The sequence below is a fragment of the Thunnus thynnus genome, chromosome 12 (assembly GCF_963924715.1).
Source record: "Thunnus thynnus chromosome 12, fThuThy2.1, whole genome shotgun sequence".
Lineage (NCBI taxonomy): Eukaryota > Metazoa > Chordata > Actinopteri > Scombriformes > Scombridae > Thunnus > Thunnus thynnus.
In genome coordinates, this window is record NC_089528.1 from 24569683 (window position 1) to 24588687 (window position 19005).

Here is a 19005-nt window from a genome sequence, read left to right on the forward strand (position 1 = left end):
TTGCGAAGTTTGATTCTTGCACATTTTGGGTGAATCTACAAGTGGGAAGTGAATGAAAAAAACCCTCCCTTCTTTACTGATGAGTCATTCTTGAATTAAAAAGAATCTCATCTGTGAACAACAGACAATAAACTGAAGAATTCATAAGGGAAATTTAAAAGGGAAATTTTATAATACAGTTTTTATGAGGGAACTAAACTGTGGGATCTATCGAAAGCCGGTGGTGTGTGTGCGGATCTTTTCAGCTGTCTTTAAAGTTTTAAGGACTAAAAAGTGACGCAATTTACACATTTCTCACATCCACATTCATCATTTGCCTCGTATACTTACTGTAGTTAGTGAATTCCTACATTGTAGAGTGCATTTCCTACCTCTTAAAACATTTGAAGACTTTTTCAATGCTTTGGAACCTGTGTTGTTTACATCAGTTTGCAGTTTTCTTCAGTTCAGTCCATTTTCAGAAACCTGTATCACGTGTGTCACTTGCTCACAGATTGCATGTGTTCCCTCGTTCATTCTGGTACAACATGTCATATTGGTATAAACAATACAGAGACCTGCTTATCAAAACATTTCTCTACAAGTGGCTAATGGACAAAAATACTCCACAGGGAAGCTCTGAGTCATTGAAAATTGCGTGTAAGAGTTAGACCAGGTGCAGGGTTAGGTACAGCCTTTCTGTGGCTTATTATTGCTATATGTAAACAACCGCTTTAGGAAGAAGTTTTTACCTGCTTTTTTACATTTAGGGCACTGACGACAAAGCATTTATGTGTTGTTAAGAGTAAAAACTTCATTGCAGTTGTGATGGAAATGTTTTGATGTGTTTTTTCCCACTCAGCTGCTCAGTGGGCCAGCAGTAGGAGGCTGTGGTTGTACCGGTCTAGCAAATCCTCCAAAAATTAAACGACAAAATATGTTGGTCCATGCACTCCAGAATGACACATATAAGTGTTTCCTGATCCGACGCACCTGCCGACAATTATTGGCAGGAAGACATAATTTGTTTGTGCTTTCCAGAATCGTTACAAATAACTACAGTTCTGACAACTCTATGGTTAAGGTCTGGTTAGGTTTAGGGAAAGATCATGGTTTAGGTTAAAATAAGTACTTTGTTAAGGTTTGGGAAACACTGTGGTTTTGGTTAAAATTACTACTTCCTTAAGCTTGGGGGACCTTCATTGCGGTTAAAGTTAGGGGATGACCCATCCATCCACCATGACCTCCTCCCTACAATATAATAACGTCACCTCATTTCTTCCTTTGCTCGTCATAATTACCACAGTCTTGACTTCTGTCACTTGGATGTTAATTTATATCATTTTGGTTTGTGCACTTGTATAACAACTTCTATAAACGACTGATCCTGTCATTTCTTCTTGAGGTGCCAGTCTTACTGGGCAGCTCCCGAGTGTGAACTGTTTTTAGGTCTTTCAAGTTTGGGCTGTCCCCTCCGAATAATATTATAATATGCTAAAAATCAATGTTAAAGGATGAAGCTGGAAATTTTCTGCATTTTTCTTACATAATTACGTTAATTGCATGTGAAAACCAATAATGAATTGATCGACGCACAAATATTGTGGGTGTATCCAAAGCCTGAAATATCTCATTCCTCTGTACCGTAGACCTCCGTTGTTGTCCAAAAACTATTAAAAACTCATCAATGAGTCACACCATTGCACTGGGTAACATGTTTCTTCGCCACAAGCGTTTGGGCACGTTAGTTTGTTTAGAAAATGGCTCCAAAGACTAATAACAGCAATCACGTTTAGTCAGGAACCGCGTTCCCACACATGTGTAATGGCATCTGCTTTACACAGAACTAGTCTAGACTGAAAATGTGATCGCTGTTATTAGTCTTTGGAACCATTTTCTAAACAAACTAACGTGCCCAAACTCTTCATGGTGAAGGAACATGTCACCCAGTGCAACGGTTTGACTCACTGTCAATGTTTTCAATAGCTTTTGGGCAACAACAGAGTTCTATAGCACAGTGAAATAAGATATATTTGCTTTGGATACACACACAGTACTTGTAAGAAGATCGGTTCATTGTTGGTTTGGCCTTGCACATGAGATTTGTTGACAATAAGAAAAATACAGAAAATTGACAGCAATATCCTTTAATTCCAGTCAACAAAAGCAGACTGACTCACCATGCATTTATTGGGTTTTTCTCCAGAATGGACCCTCATGTGGATCAGCAGCTTGTAGCGAGCGTTGAAGGGCTTGTGGCGCCGCACACAGCCAGCCCAGAAACAGGCAAACTCCTCTCCTTTGCGCTGGTCGATATGCACCTTCTCGATGTGCCTCACCAGCTCCTCCTGGCTGCTGTAAGTGGCACTACAGTCGATCCAATGACATGGCTGATCTTGCTGGTCCCCAGTGGCGTCCTGTCCCGTGGGTCCATTAAGTCTCGGGGAATGAAGAGGGGTACTGTCCTGACCATCGAGGCCTTGGAGGGGCTGGCCCACATGGCCCCACTCCCCCTGCTGGTTGTTAAGTTGAAATGGTTCCCTCTTACAGGGCAGGAAATCATCTGCTGGTTCTTGTTTTATTGAATGATACTCTTCCAGTAGCTTTGGTTGTTGCTGAGAAGTTTTGTTGTTGGCCCCAAGTGCATCAGAAAGAGGCAGGGAAGAGGTAAAGAATAAAGACGAGGAGGAGGAGGAAGAGGAAAGAGAGGATGGCGGTGAGCAGAAAGAGGGAGACGTGGCGCAGCTGGTGAGCATGTAGGATATAGGAAGAGAGGGCTGGGGGTAACAACTGAACCTCTGGGTGTTGTTTTTGGGGTCCGTGTGTGCTGTGGTGGCAAAGTCCTCCATTGTTTTATCAACGTGGGATCCGTTCGTCTTACAGCTGAGCAGGGAGGTGAGGTCTCGCCCCAGAGAGGACAGGGACAGGGAAGTCCTTGGAAGACAGCACATGCCCAAACCACTGGAATGGATCGATGACTGACAGAAGCCACTGGAAGACAGTGGCGCCTGAAGGTCCTCCACATCTTCAAACACACTCCCAAAACCAGGAAGAGTCAGCTGGACGTCTGGAGGCCCGAGGTCGGGGGGCCACATCCTGGCCCCCGCTCGCTGACTTCCAGCAAGAGATTCCTTCAGTAAAATCGTTGCTGATGATTGTGTTGGAGCAACTTTAAGAATCCATTGGAGGTAAAACTGTCCACAGCATCTTTAGGTACTCAAATGTAATCAAATTAGATGGATTTGCAGCTGCTGGCATCTTCTCATTTCAACCCAAACATGTGTAATCTTCTGTCATTTGTTCCAAAGTGCTGCCCGGTCAGTCATCTCTTGTGCTCTGCGCCAGAGAGAAACCAAACCCAAATGAGTCATTTTAAAAGGCAAAATTACAACATATACAAATATATCACATAACAACCAGTAAAAGTACCAATACAACAATGTAAAAATCCTGCATTCAAAATCCTCACATGCTGCAGTAAAAGTATTGAAGTATTATCAGAAATATGTATTTAACATATCAAAAGTAAAAGTACATGTTTCTGCAGAGTAATGGCCCTGGATTAATACATTACTATATACAAAATTATTAGATTGTTAATACTAAAGCATCAATGTGTAAGCAGCATCATACTGTTGTAGCTGGTTGAGGTACTTTATATACAGTTGAGTAATTTATTCCAGTGGTTCCCACCCTAAGGGTTGGACCCCTGCAAGGAGCCACAACATAAATCTGAGTGGTTGTGAGATGATTAATGGAGTAGGAAAAAATTAAAAAAACTAAATTCCATTGTTTATTTTCTGATTTATTTTTTTGTTATTGTTAAATATTTGAGAGTTTTGCATATTTGGACCTCAACCAGTTATTAAAACCATCTGAGAATTTCAGAAGGAAAATCTCACTTTAGTGGAATTACTAACAACTCATAGAAACATCTGAAACTTGATAGGGGCCCCAACTAGACACTGCTTTTTGTAAGGGTTCACAATGCAAAAAACTGGCTTAATATGTTACAAGCTTTGTATTTTATAAGCTTATCATAATGTTTTTAATGTAAAATCTTAACATGTAAAGTAACTGTAGCTGTCAGCTCAGTGTAGTGGAGTAAAAAATACAATATTTTTGCTTGAAATGTAATAGAGTTGAGGTATAAAGCAGCTTAAGATGAAAAAACCCAAGTAAAAATGCTTAAAAGTTGTACTGAAGTACTTAGTCCATCACTGTTGTGAAACAATATCGGCTAAACTGACTCAGGATTCATTGTGATGTTGCAATACTATGACTCAGCTGCTATGACAACTTGCCATCAAAGACTTGAAACATAAAACCTTTGGGGAATCTGTGTCACACTCTGAATGTTATTCCCTCATTTCCAGCCATTGGCAAATCTGCGTTCAATCATTAACAACAAATGGAGCAAGGTGACCAGCGGAGAAGGTTTCGGATGAAGTAAAACCCAAACAAACAGTGTGTCCGACCCCCTTGTCAGCAGGCTTCAATCAAATATTTCTGAGTGTGACGCTGCTGCGAGTGTATATTTGGTTTCCTTTGAGCTGCTGTGGCAGTGGGGGCTGATTCATTACTGCAGGCATTAAGGCCACCCCTGCAGCAAACAGCCAGGCGTTGTGTGGCAGCCGATTGCCTGGAACCTGGTCCAGATGCTTGTTAAGAGAGGAAGAGTAATGGACCACATCTCTCAAGTGCTGGGAGACTGGAAAATGGTGGACCAAACAGAAGTCACCCCCACCCCTGTGTCGCATATACAGTAGCTCTACTGTGCAATAGTCCTTGACTGTTTATTGGAATAGACTTGATTTCCACTGCTCTCGGCCATCTGCCAGATATTGATGATCTAATTTACAACAGGATCTCTGCCACATATAATTAGTCATAGGAAAGATTCAATGGACGGTCATTTTATGAGCCAGAAACTGACACAGCCAGGATGATGAGTAAGTTCACTTCTGTAGTTATATTAGCTGACGAAGGAGTCGCTAAGTGTAGGTTCATGCCCATAGTTTCCTGGTATAGTCTGGTTTACAATTTTATGATTCTTCCCGTAAATTGCTGGAGTTCCCCCCACCGGAGTCGTGCAGCAGACCAGTCATGGGAAATGTGGTTGAATCTTAATTAGAGATGTCGCAATGTGTCTGTGTGTCAACGAGCTGAACTGGATTAATGACACTTGTGTAGCAGAAGTGGTTTGGTATGTTTGAAGTATGATAATTGCAACCTTGTACCTGTTGGATTTAAGAGCTAAAACCCACATTAGAGTTTTGAGGTCAGACTGTGGGATTTCAGAAGTCATAAAAATCAAAGAACAAATCTGATAAACCATTTTCTAATTTCTTGGTGTTGTTTATTTAGCATCACACCAGATCTCCATGTAACCATCCACACTTTCATAAATCTAGCAGAGTGAAATCCAGCAGCATATATAGAAAAAGGGGATTTTTTATACCAGTGTCTATTCACAAACCACTTTGGTCCTAATCCAGAAAGAAGAGTCAGACAGTAAAACTAAGAAAAGTGTCCCACAAAGCCTCAAGTGAGCCAGAAAACTTTATAAAATAGCAGGCTCATCTCATGTGGTGTCTTTTAAAGACTCAGTCGCTGAGGTTAGCTAAACACAGCTGTGGCATTTCAGGACAAGCAAATGTGTACTTGTCGCAACAATAAGCAGTTTGGTTCTTGAATTACAAACTTTTTTGTGCTTTTTGGTTCAACTGAAACATGGGAAAATGCTCTTTATTGAAATGAGGGATGCAAATATACAGACAAACTTCTGTTTTGTAATACTATCCTTCCCAAATAATCCTCAGTGGTGTTATAGAGGTGTCAGAGTGGTTTGGCAGTAATACAGACTGCTATATTAACACTGAATCCTGCAGCTAAACCTGCAACAATATGTGCAATCTTACATGTGCATTACTATGTGTAATGTTAAAGGGTTTGCTCATAGTGACAAACTTGCAAAGAAATAATACCTGACACTGCAGTTCCCCTTAGGCCTACAGAGTGTTTTAGTGTCTTTAAGCTCATTGTTTTGGTTTTTATGGCCCGCAATTCACTGTTTCAGTGAAAAAGCTCTGATACATCCACTGTACACTACACTACCGTACACGCCAAACAATAGACAGACAAGCTGGTGAACACAGTGGATCATTTAGCAAGTAAAGAGCCCAACAAGTCCTCTTAATTAAACAATCAAATAAGTTTTTTTACCATGCACCCCAGAAAGACACATGGGAGCGTTTTCTACTCCATTGGTGGAGCATCATTATTTGTCTGTGCTTTCCAAAAACCGTTACAAATCACTGTTAAAAAATAATTAAGTTTTATGATGTGACAACACACTATGGTTAAGTTCTTGTTAGCTTTAGGGACAAAAACCACTTAAGAACATGGTTTGAGTCGAAATGATCACTTCATTAAATTTAGAGAAATGTGATTTGGGTAAAGTTACTACTTCCTTAAAGTTAGGCAACCTTCATTGTCATGGCTACAATAATAGCCACAGGGTTAAGGTTAGGAGATGACTGTAGTTAAAGTTTTTGAAAAACTGTCCCGACTCACGGTTGGGAACAGGGAACCAACAACGATCTCCTGTTGCAAAGTCCACCGTTGGGTTAATGCCTCCATCAACCTCTCCTCCTCTGAATGAGGAAATATGTCAACTTATATAGACGTCATCTGATCTTACTTATTACTACGGCCACTAGATGGCATCTGTCACTCAAACGTAACAATATGTTGTTTAAGTGCGACTGGCATTGTGGCCTATTATGTCACTTTTCTTGGGAGCACAGTCTCAAAGAGTCAGATGTTTCCCTCAGGACTTACATTTCCCAGGTGGCCTCAAACACAACTCCAGATGAATGATAATGTTACTCCCTGTCTACTGGATGTATAAATAGTCAACTGTTTGCTAACATGTTTGCCATATCAACTTTATAAAGTTCAATGTTAATGTTGTGTTTACAACAAGAATAAATTAATGCAGCTTTAATGTCAGTTGCCATTAGTATTTGCTCCCAGACTCATTTTGTTATTCACTGAAAGATTGAATGAGAGAAAGAAATGTAGCCTGTTATTTTTTCTAATGCCTGTGTTATTTTAAGAAATAAATCATATAAAAACAAGAAAGAACCTCTCTTTTTAAATGTTTTAATAAAGAATTTTGAATGGAATTAAGCGCATTTGGCATGCAAGACTGTGTGCAGTTGTAGTAAATATTTCATATCTAAGCCATTTAGAATTGTTATTATTCATTTCCAGGGATATCTGAGGTCTGATTTGTAGTCCTGATGTTTCTTTTTGTTATGTTTTTATATAAATCATGTGAGAATGAAAAAAAAAGTGCCGTAAGAAAATACACAAGTACATTTTTTGTGTGAAGAAAACCCACAGGTGCAATATATTTCAGGTTAGGACAATATGTTTGCAGGAGAACAAAATCTCATAAATGTGGCTGGCTGGGCATTAAAGAAAACATGGGAATTACGTAATTACTTTCACAACTGTCGCTTGTGTTTTTATAAAAGACATGAGAGACCGGTATCCTAGTAACAGAGAAAGTTGGCAGGAGGGTGAAAGTTTACACTTCTCTAAATAATTTGTGCCTCTGGGCCTCCATTTTCAAAATAGCTTAATCCTGTGAAACCAATTTTGTGGGCTACGAGTGCGCTAATAAATCAGAATTGACTCTACTTTCAGGTCATTAACCTTTATTTATCCAGAGGAAATTGCAACACCAACAGCTGCCTGCTTTACATTTATAGTTACACACATTAAAATCTAAAAAATTCCCCACAGTTTTCTTCTGGTGGCCGCTGTGCAGTTGGAGGTTTAAGCAGCAGTTTTGACTTTTTAATTTTAACCATCTGTAATTTTTCAAACTTGCAGATGCAACACCATCTCTTTTTTCCCTCTTTAACCTGCAAACTGTTTACAAAGGTTTCCAATATCCTCAAATATTGGGTAGCAGGATTTTGCTGTTAAAAGATATAGATACTAATTTCTTCAGAATAACTTTTTAAATTTTTTAAAATTTTAATGGTGTTTTTCCCTTTAGGGAGACAGGAAAAACAAGGAGAGAGGAAGTGATGACAGGAAACAAAGGTGTTCGACTAGAACTGAACCAGGAACACGGTAAACTTAAACACTCTTTTGTTGCTGTCTGTCCAAGATGAGAGCATCTTTGCCCGGGACGAAACCAACATTTAAATCCAGCATTTCTACAAACTTTCCAACACTTTTTAGAAACAGAACTACAAATATGGACCCACTGTTCTCTTCTTCTCCATACTACGCTATACACTACATCCAATTTATACATTGGTTTTGCCCTGGGAAAACATGTTCTCATCCTGGGCAGACTGTAAACACCTGTGCCATCACAAAAACCGGATAATTGTATTTTCCCCATGAGGTTTGTGCTGTGGACTGAGTCACCAAGTGTACGAAGTGCCGAGGTCAAATATGGGCTAGCTCAGTCACAAACAGTGTTGGCAAGTAACGCATTACAGTGATGGGGTTACTTTTTCAGCAGTGTAAGGGATTGCAATTTTAAATTCAATAATTACATTACAGTGGTGGTTTAGTTTAGTATTGTATATTTATGATTCTTGGTTTTGGGATTTTATGTCAGCATGACGTAGCCAATTCAATCAGAATCAGAATCTGTTTTATTAGCTACTGCAAGCATACGCAAAATGTGTCTCGGCATTTGCTCCCAAAAAACGCAAAATAGACAAAAATAGACAAAAGTAAGTTAATATTAATAATAATGAAATAAACTAAGGTTTAAAAGTTGTGCTGAGTGTCATGAAAAAAATGGGAAATTCGTGTCCACGTACACGAATCTATAGATTAAATTTCGTGAGGCTGGGTTAGAGACCGATGCAGCTTCACTGAAAGGATTCAACTTTATGCAGTCACCGGGGCTAATGTTAGACTAGCTGTTGACAACCCTGTCTCTAGAAATTACGTTCATATATGACTAAAACTGGCAAATGTAAAAGTTGCCTGGATTATGTTGAAAGGAAATGTTTTTTTAAATGATTTAAGTGCTACTTTTATATATCACTCTGGAGTTGCAGGGAGGACGTCGGGGCGAATGACGGGCATACAAGACACAGGACTCTGGCACCAGAGACCCAGGTTTGCATCCTGGGTCCCATGTCAGGTTATGTTTAGGCAACAAAAGCACTTTGGTTTAGGTTGGTGAAAGATTGTTGTTTTGCTTAAATGTTAATAAACATGTGCTTCAACTCATTGCACTTTTCTCTATATTAAACCATATTCCCCTAAGTGCTGCCGGTGCCTAATTACAACCATAAAAAGTTTAATGTTGCTGTAGTTTCTACTTGCAGATATTGTTGTGCAAGAAGAAGAAAAAAAACAACTAGGTACATTGTCTTTGCACATTTCACTCGTATGTTCAGTATCAACATTTTTGCAAGTTGCCAAATACATTAATTAACACCATTTTCTCTTTAGGTCGAAAGAAAACATAATTCAGTCAGCATTACGTTTCTAGCAAAGCATATTTGCAGTTACAGTTTGGTTGTATATGAGCGTAATTTGTAGGAGACAGAGTTGCTGTTGATGGTCGGTAAATACCTCCAAACTGTAGGCTCGCTGCTTGTTAAATAAATGTATTTTCAGTTTGTTTTAACAGCAAGACAGATGTCTCAGAGGACACATTTTCTCACTGTCAAGAAAATAATAAACACAAAATATACATGTCACCTCCTCAGATCATGCATATTGCTAAGGAGCACAGTCCTGCCTGCTGTGAGATAAACAGCTGGACTGGGGGCCAACGTAAGGTCTGAACACGCAGAAGAGTTTGTTCCTCCAAAGACATGATGTACTTTGTATTAAGTGATGAATATGCACAACTGAGCAAAATGTTCTGTTTTTGTTCTGTCTTTGACCAAGTCCACTATAAATATTTCAAAGCAACACAACCTGTCAGACAGTTTCAAGTGAGAAACTTAAACAAGAGGATCATGAGGTGGAACCTCCTGAAACATTTATTTATACTAAGGGAAGAGGCCCGACCTGAAGCTGCTGAGCTGACACTGAAAACTGCAGAGCTGCACAAAGACGCAGACTGTCACTGATACATCTGATTAGAGGTTAACGATACCATAATTTACTAAGTAATTCGTGTGAATCAGTTGTTGCAGAGGACTGATTTAAGGACTCACAAAAATAGTTTTTCATACTGTCGTTAAAGGTCTACAGTTAAACATGTACATATTTGTATTTTAGTTTGATTGTTCATACAGTAGACTATCCTAAACCTTGTAATTTAACACATTTAAGGTCTAAATTTAGCATTTTTAAAATCTTTTAATGGATAGTAAAAAATCTGCAAAATATAGACATTCATCCTTACAACAGAAGATTTTTAATACCTCAAAACACATTTTTTTTAAGTACAGTCATGGTATTGTATTGTAATTTGCCAATGACTAGTGAACGGGCCAGATATTAGCAAGCTAATTAGTTAGTTAGTTAGTTAGACATTAGTTTTATCAGATGGTTTCACCTGGCAGTTAGTAGGTGTAAATATTTAGTAACAACTCATCTCTACGTAAGAGCAAGTTTGTGTGGTGCAACCGGTTTCAATCTTGTATGTATAAATCTCCATTGTGTAAACTTTTTTGTGACAGGCTAAGTTTGAACTAACAAACAGCTGGTACAACTTGCTCCAGGAGGGCGACATGGTTGGAAGCTGCCACCTAGTTTCTGAACCTGAAGGCTCATTGTGCCAGCCAAAAGGGCGCTTTTGACATTTTTTCCAGACATACCAAGTAGAAATCCCTGCAATATCCAAGTGAGTGATCAGTTTAATTATGTGAAGGACACTGAAGCTGCTCAAGTACAGTGACAAAATTCACTGGTGATGCCAATGCCACTAAGTCATGTCTGCTCAAAGAGGCCTATCCAGGTGACAAAACCACTAATGAGAACTTGGAAATTAAGTGTGCAATGCAAAACTTCACTACAAGACCTCAACGGAGGAGGTGATTATTCTTCCCTATCTGGTTATATTGATATTCCAGCTGGAAGAGGCTGAGATGAAGCCAAAGCACAAAAAAGCACAACTGTGTCTGAGGTGAAGCACTACAAGAAGTTTCATTTGAGCAATCAGTCAAAAATAGAGATCGAGCAGAGTTTTCTTACATGGCCAATAACCTTAATGCCAAAGTTTATCAATACTACAGCAATCAAACTCTAATCCAAACCTAACTTAAATGTAAGACAGGTGTAAAAGGTGATCAGTATCAGTCCTGCACTGATAAACTTTTTCATTATGGAGCTCTCTGGGAACAATAATTATCCTGGATAGTCTTTTCAAAAGGAGATTAATAGTTCAGCCAACATGTTTATTTAAACCATGTTTGTAAGGAAGATACTTCCATGCTCTACACCCAAGGTTACCAAGATCACTGATTCAACTTCCAAACTCAGAGCAGAAACCTGCCCATTCACATATATGTAACTTTAACAGTCTAAGACAGATATGTGTGAATGTGAAGAATGCACTCATTCAGACCAGCTCTCACCTGGAAAGTTGCTAAAAGGGAAGTGAGTGATGCACGGTTTATTTTCCAGAACATGAGATCACTGACGCATTTGCACAGTTAAAACAACCTCAGTCATTCTCAGTTGTTTTCAGCTTTTAGCATATTTTATCATGTACTGTATAGTACACATTTACTCCCTTAGTTTCGACTGTATATGATCAGTGTTTTTTTAGGGGTTGATCACACCAACAGCAAAACTACATCAAATTCAAATAATTTAAATTAAATGATTGTTATCAGAGGATTCGCTTAAGTTGTGAAGGTTTTGAAGAGAGATAATAACCATTGAAACAATTCCTTTTTTTCAAACAATGTAAACATATAAACTAACTTTGAGTCAAACCCACAGTTAAGGGTGATCTAGAAGCTGCTAATGTAATAATTGCTCTTATAGTCTATAAGCTAGCAGTGTACAAGTGTAGCAATAGCTACAATCGCTAGTGCTACCATGGTAAACCCTGGGCTTTCAGGTCATAACTGTCCCTTAAGAATCTTTCCAGTTTTGTGTTGAGGTTTTACCATGGATGTATTATAACAAGAGCTGGATACCAGACTAAAAATGGCAGCCATTCAGTCCAGTAAGAATTTCTCAGCTGATATATACGCCAAAAAAAGGTTTCTACCTTCCATGTTTGCTTACGTGTTGTGCGGCCCACTGAATACACTGCCCAGTAGTGTTTCCCCCCGCTGGCTCCGCCCACAAGTTCCCGCTCAGTCCATAGACTTTACATTGTGACATCACAGATTTTTAAATAGCTTTTCTCAGCTGTGGAAAGTTTTACAAATGTATTGACATTGTTTGCAGTTCAAGGCGTCCTGTCAACAGTTTTACAGACATTTCTTTTACAACGGTGGTCTATGGGGAAAATCCTTTTTGGGCCGTAGGGGGTTTTTCCGCTGCAATACCGCGAGTGACCACTGGGAAAAATTGGCTGCAAGGCTGAGCAGCAGAGCCCTGAGTGTTCTTAAATGTGGCTTTTAATTAGTGAGATAACTAGCTTGCCAGCTTTCATTCATTTTTTCTTTATGACCAGATCCTTGACTAATTTGTGAAAATAAATCTGCATGAATTTTTTTGACAAGCTGTAAACACAACATTGACATATTATGTCATTTATGTTATATATAAATATGCAAGTATTTCCCGAACAATCTCAGCAACAAAGATTACTGAATGGATGCATATTTACATGCGAAATTTAAAGAAACCATTTCAAATGATGGATTCAGAGCAGGCTGAAACCTGGGCTTTTGTCTTACGGAGAGCATTTTACATACATTCACCTCAAGATTTTGAACTTCGACTATGTTTAACATAGATATCCAACATCATAACAGTATGTAAATGACAAAAATGTATAATATGTCCCCCTTAAGTAAAAGTAGACTGCATTTTGGAAACCCCTTAGAGTTTCAATGCAGTGCCCTGTTTCACTTCAAGTCGTAGATGTGATCAACGAAGCTACACTGGGAAGAAGACTTTGTGAGACTCTCACACTGTCCGTGCTGCTAAAATCCCCTCGGCTATTGTGATATATTTGATCATTTGTATCATCGCTGTGTTGCACTCCCAATGCCACAATCGTGTAGGCGGCTTTGTTGTGTGACTGTAGCCAGAAAAATTCTTTGGCACTTTCCAGATTTTGAGAGGCAGTTTGGGTAAAAGTAAACTCAGCGGGAGCAGGTGAATAACACAGTGTCACGTTGCACAAAATAAGGATGTGTTATTGGATCAGAATTCAGGCCTGTCATCTTCAGAAGAGGATTGAATTGCTGTTAACTTTATACACAATGATCCTCTGAGGGCTCGTCCTCTATAGTGAGACAGTTACTCTGAATAGTGCTTTTAGAAAAGTGTAATCTATTGTATCTCCAAGTTAACAGCAGAGGGGGTTTTTCTCAGTGTTTATTTTTAGTCTTTCTTATATATTTCACATATCTGTATATCAAAATGAGCATTTACAATTTTCTATAAACTAGTTACGAGCTGTTATCAAGTAACTCTTCACTGTTTTAGTGTGAAAGTACTCAAACACACATACAGAAACAGAGAGGACAAAACACATACTATATACAGCAATAGCGGAAAGCAGCTAAGTACATTTACTCAGGTACTGTACTGTACTGAAATACAATTTTGAGGTACTTGTATTATACTTGACGATTTCCATTTTATGCTACTATTGTTTTTACTCTATTATATTTAACAGCTGTAGCTATACAATATGTTGCTGATTAAGACTTTATATACAAAACATAACATGATCTTATAGAATATGATGCATTGTTATAGATTAAACTACACAAAAGTGTGTAAAACTAACCAACCAACTACAACAGTAAAATGCTGAAATGCTAATAATAAAACAAGCACAAGGGCCATTTTTCCCACATACTTTTAAAATTCTAATTTTACTTTTGATATTTAAAGATCCTCTCCAGACATGTTTTGAGACATATAAAAAACTTCTTTGAATAATACTTTGTGTCTGATGTGGTTTTTCCACAAAAAAAAAAAGTTAAATTACCTTATTAGAAATTCTAAAACATTACATCTACTCCTTCTCTCCCATTAAAAAATTCTATGAATATGCAATATTTCAAAAGTTTAATTGCTATCTAATATAGTAATATCAGAGGAAGTGTGGCTTCAAGTATGGGAACTCAGTCAACTTCCACTAATGCCTTGTTTTGGACAGATTTCTGCTGAAAGAACCTGATCCTTTTCTTTATTACCCCCGAGCAGAAATCCAAATTAAGTGGGTCTCAGCACCCCTGCTGGGAGTGTGGATCAGTTTCAGTGGACAATGCACATATTTTTGGCTCTGTTCATCTGTTCAGCCTTTTTGGATGGAAGTGGGTCATTTAGTTTCAGAGATTCTGGACTTGAAATCTGATTTCTCTTTCACTTTTTTGTACTTTGGAAATATTCCCAAAGGTCTCAGTGAAAGTGACACATATCTTTTGAAGATTTTTATGGCTGCAAGTAAAAAAAACAATTACAAAATGCTGGCTCAAGAGGAACCTTCCCACCACTGCCCTTCTTATCAACATAATCCATTTTATTCGCTCAATGGAAAAAATGACTCCTACCCTTCAACTTGAAAGGGCGATATGTACTAATGTGTAATTCTCAGTGTATTTGTACTGGAGGCTAAGTTTCCACATCACACTTGTGAAAGCTGCATATTAGACCATGACTGGCTTCCAAACTAGTTGTGATGTCACAAATCATGCTCGTAGGTAGACGCCTTGAACTCAGATTTAAGGTGAGCACAGAAAAACTTTCCACTTTCAGCAGATGAATATGAAAACAGCCTTCTAGTGTCAAACTCTGCACATATATTGTTCTGCCCAGTGAAGCACAAACATCCAACTGTAGCAACAAAAAGCAAAACACACTTTAAGACTTAAAGTACATTTTGCTAACTTATGCTTTATTTAAGCAAGACTTCTTTATGTTTTACAGCTTCGTACTGCTGCTTTTACTGCAGTATAAATATCTACTCTACTACTGGTATACAGTAAACATAACTATGAGATTGTAAGTGCAGGAAATTACTTATGAGTGCAGGAAATGGAAATATGTTTCAGATATTTTTTTAGGCCGGTGTTAAAATACGCTATCTCATCGTTTTGTCTCCATGTCGGCAAAAGTGCTGTCCTCCACCAAAATCACATTTCCTTTACAAAAAAGTACGTTTTCTTTTCATTACTTCTAAACGTGAGCCAAAAAGTGGGAGGGGATCTCTCCCTCTTCTCCATCAGTGCATCACCTATCTCCACCTATCCATCCTGTCCTCCTGGCAGACTCAGACATTTACAAGCAGGTGTGGATCTGTGAGAAACTTTGACTGAGAGCAGATGGCAGGAAATTCCAGTGAAATGACAGTGGCTCGGTCCAAACCACAAGACAGTGTGAGCAGAGCCCGTGAACCAGATACAGCAGGGCCAGCAGCAGCAGCAGCGCCTATGGACTCAAGTTGGACTCCCAGGCCTGCCAGCGTCTTGAAATAGGAGCAGCTTCACAAGACGTCTGTTAAAACTCTTCTGCGATGGACTGAGTCTATTGTGGTGGGCACTGACTGACTCAAACGTGTCTTTCCAAACAAATTTTGGGTGGTATTTGGTTTGAAAAACCTTGTGAAAATACATTATGTTCTACATCCAGCAGTTTATTATACCTTCATTATAGGTTTATTATAGATAGTGACAAAGGGAATGTCCTGTTTTTTTTTTTAATTTGAAGAATTTTAAATGGTGAATATAATCTTCCCCCTTTGATTGGTTGTAAGGCTTAATGTTGTTTCCAAAACTCTTTGTTTTGCATAATCCTGAATGCAACGTCACCAAGTGTGATTACTTACTACATACTTATAGGATTACTCATTCAGGTGACAGATGTTTCTGGCTGAACCACAACAGTGGGGTCAGCCTTACACATGCGGTTGTTCATGACTGAGTGAGTGATGAAGTTTCATCATTGGTCGGCCAGCTGACTACTGGAGTTTCCCCTTTGCCCGTTGCTCTTTCAAAATGAATAAGCGTGAGCGGTTTTCTATTTACATCATCAGGGGGCGTTTATAGCTCTTCCACTCATAGCCCTATTCTCATGGGACTAGTATTACCTGGGGACCTCATGTGATTTAGAATTTACCCCATCCCCCCCCCCCACGTCTGTGTTTCGTGCGGCGCATTCGCATGGGATATGCAAAGTCTGTATTTTACTCGAATTTACTGTTATTGCCCCCCTGGATATGCATGACAACATGACAGGCTGCAAACTTTTACAGCCTTGTCTCTAAATGACCTAAACACATAACTGTGATGGAAACAGAGGACAGCGTGACTCAGAGCGACGGTGTTTCCTGCTCCGAGCTCTCAGCTCCGGTGTTAAATGCAGGGAAGTCGGATAAACTCTGTTATAACAGACACATACAAGCGTTTCTGCCGCCAGTGTGATCAACTCTCCGGCTGGCAGTGCTGTCAGCAGTTAGATTTTATAACTGAACTAAACACCAGGATGCAAACTTTTTATTCCTTTTGATGTTTTCACATTACAAATGATGAAAAACAGCATTACAATATGAGTCTTGCAGGTAAAACATGAGACTCATGTAGGCTGTTATATCAGTTTAGTGTGGGTGCGCTTCTGTAACGGCAGTAACTGGGTGGGGATGAACCTCCTGAATTTGCACCCAATGCTGTCAAAAGTTTCATTTATAATTTCCACCGCAGCCTCCAGATGACCATTTAATAACCAGGAATTCACATTATAGACGCTACCACTGACTATCCCAGTAACAAATTGGCCACAATTTTGCACACGCATGGTCCAACCATATACTAGGGTTTGACCTAGTTTTGTTGTTGATAATGTCAGTATGTTAAGTGACCAACTAATACCGGCAATCTTACACTGATTCTTCGAGATTCATTACAGTGTGATGTTCTGGTAGAAGGCTAAAGCCACACGTATACTCCCGAGCCGCTGTGGACACCACGGACACATAGTAGCTGTGTTTATACTACTTTCTGGCGTCCGCTTGGAGGACGCGATCCACATATGCGCAGAAGGTCAACGTCTACAGGAAGCAGGTCTATCTGTGTACTCGCAACATCTACACTACACTCCCACTTTACTACATGACACACCCACATAGTTAGGTTTAGGCATGAGGAGGGGATGGTTAGGGTTAGGGTGGGGTGTCATGTAACATACCGTTATGGTGACAACATCTGGGGTGGGGTAGGGGGGGGCAATATTTAATTTACTGGAAATTAAATGTGGCAAAAGATCCCAAATTCAGACTTTAACCTTCTCTGGGCTTCACCAGACTCATATATTCCGTCAAGAGAGTTATTGCAAGTTTAAAGCCTTTGTAATGGATCATGAGTTGCATTTTAGAAAACAAATTTAACTGACACATCACGCATTATTAAATATATCATAGATCAAACAGCAGGCCTCAAGTGTTCCAAACATCCCTCATTTTCTAATGAATTCATCTCCACTTCCCTACAGGGGATCAACAAGAAGGAGCTTAGTGTAATACAACTGGCCTAATGTTTCCCACATTTATATAAAACTTTAGACCAGTTTGTCATATAAATCAATAATTTTTTACAAGCTCTGTTGTGTTTAAACTCATAATAGTGGAGGATAGTTTCCAGTGACACGTATAGCATAACATGTTGGATTTTTGTGTCATTAAGACAGAGTGAAGTGTTAAAATAATTCAGCGTATATGAACTGCACACATACAGTAAGTTCGGATGTTTTTTGTGCTTTGTTCAGAGGACTCATCTCAAACTGAAACATTAGAATATAAATTAATAACCTGCAGTTCCTTTACAAGACAGTTTCAAAGTGCCTTAATGTATTACTGAGTTAATTCAGTGAAAATTACAAATTACAATAAATGATTTGTGTACTTACTGCAAATATATTGTGTTTAATTGCCACCCATGATTCAAAACAATACACATCCTTACTTGATTTTAAGGGGGGAAAACACAATTTAATACACTATTTCTTTAAGTTAGCAAGTATTTATAACTCTGTCCACTTAAGACATTTAGAATGTTTTTTTACTGTCAGAATTAGACCATGTTGTGTACATCACTGATGACTGTTGACAAATCCTACAAAACAATACCACAATTATTTATGATTATGATTATTAGCAACTGTACATGTTTCATGTGTTCACTGTACAAAGATAAACCATCTCCTCTAATTCTCCAGTAAAATTAAAAGACAGTGCTTAAATCCAAAACTGAATCAATGTACACATTACAGCAGCTGTACATGAACGAAATGTATTTAATACACTCAAGATTCAAAATGTCTTACATGTTTTACTTCTTGTTTGCAACTGTTTGTACTGATATCACATATCTTCTTGTACTTTGATAAGACACCATCAGATCAGGCTTTGTATGTAATCACTGATTAATACTTATTCTAAACTCCTTCATTATTAGTTTTTCAACAACTGTAAAGACCCAGCACCATGTGTGTCCTTTGCACTGAAAAGAAAACAACATTTTGCTGAGAAAGCCAGTCTTGGTAGGTACAGTTAGAGTCAGACAGCAGACATGAAACGCCATCAAAACCATCCGGCCAACTGTCTTCCCTGGTGTCTCACAAGCTCTCTACTTTTGTCTTCTGGAAACTCTGTAATAAAACAAAATATTTTGTTAAGTTTAAAACAGATGTCTTAAATAAATATGATTAATGTTCATATGATGGCCCAGGACAAACTTTCATATGATGGAACAGGACAAACATGCAAGTTAATCCAGGGCACATACTGCTAGCTACATAGGTAATCATTTATTTAAGCCAAGTTCCACATCCACAGCCCAGTTTATTATATTTACAGTAATTATTTTCATTCTCTCATTCAACCCACAACCC

The 19005-nt window shown here is 38.7% G+C and overlaps 1 protein-coding gene across 5 annotated transcripts in view; it reads right to left on the reverse strand.

Moving 5' to 3' along the window:
• Window positions 1-19005, reverse strand: part of LOC137194524 (zinc finger protein GLIS1) — a 62211-nt gene that overhangs the window by 25770 nt on the left and 17436 nt on the right. For all 5 annotated transcript variants that reach the window (XM_067606492.1, XM_067606490.1, XM_067606489.1 and 2 more), the window contains one exon: window positions 2160-3315. In XM_067606492.1, the coding sequence (XP_067462593.1) occupies window positions 2160-3074 (915 nt within the window). In that variant the 5' untranslated portion in view covers window positions 3075-3315. The remainder of the gene's footprint in view (window positions 1-2159; window positions 3316-19005) is intronic.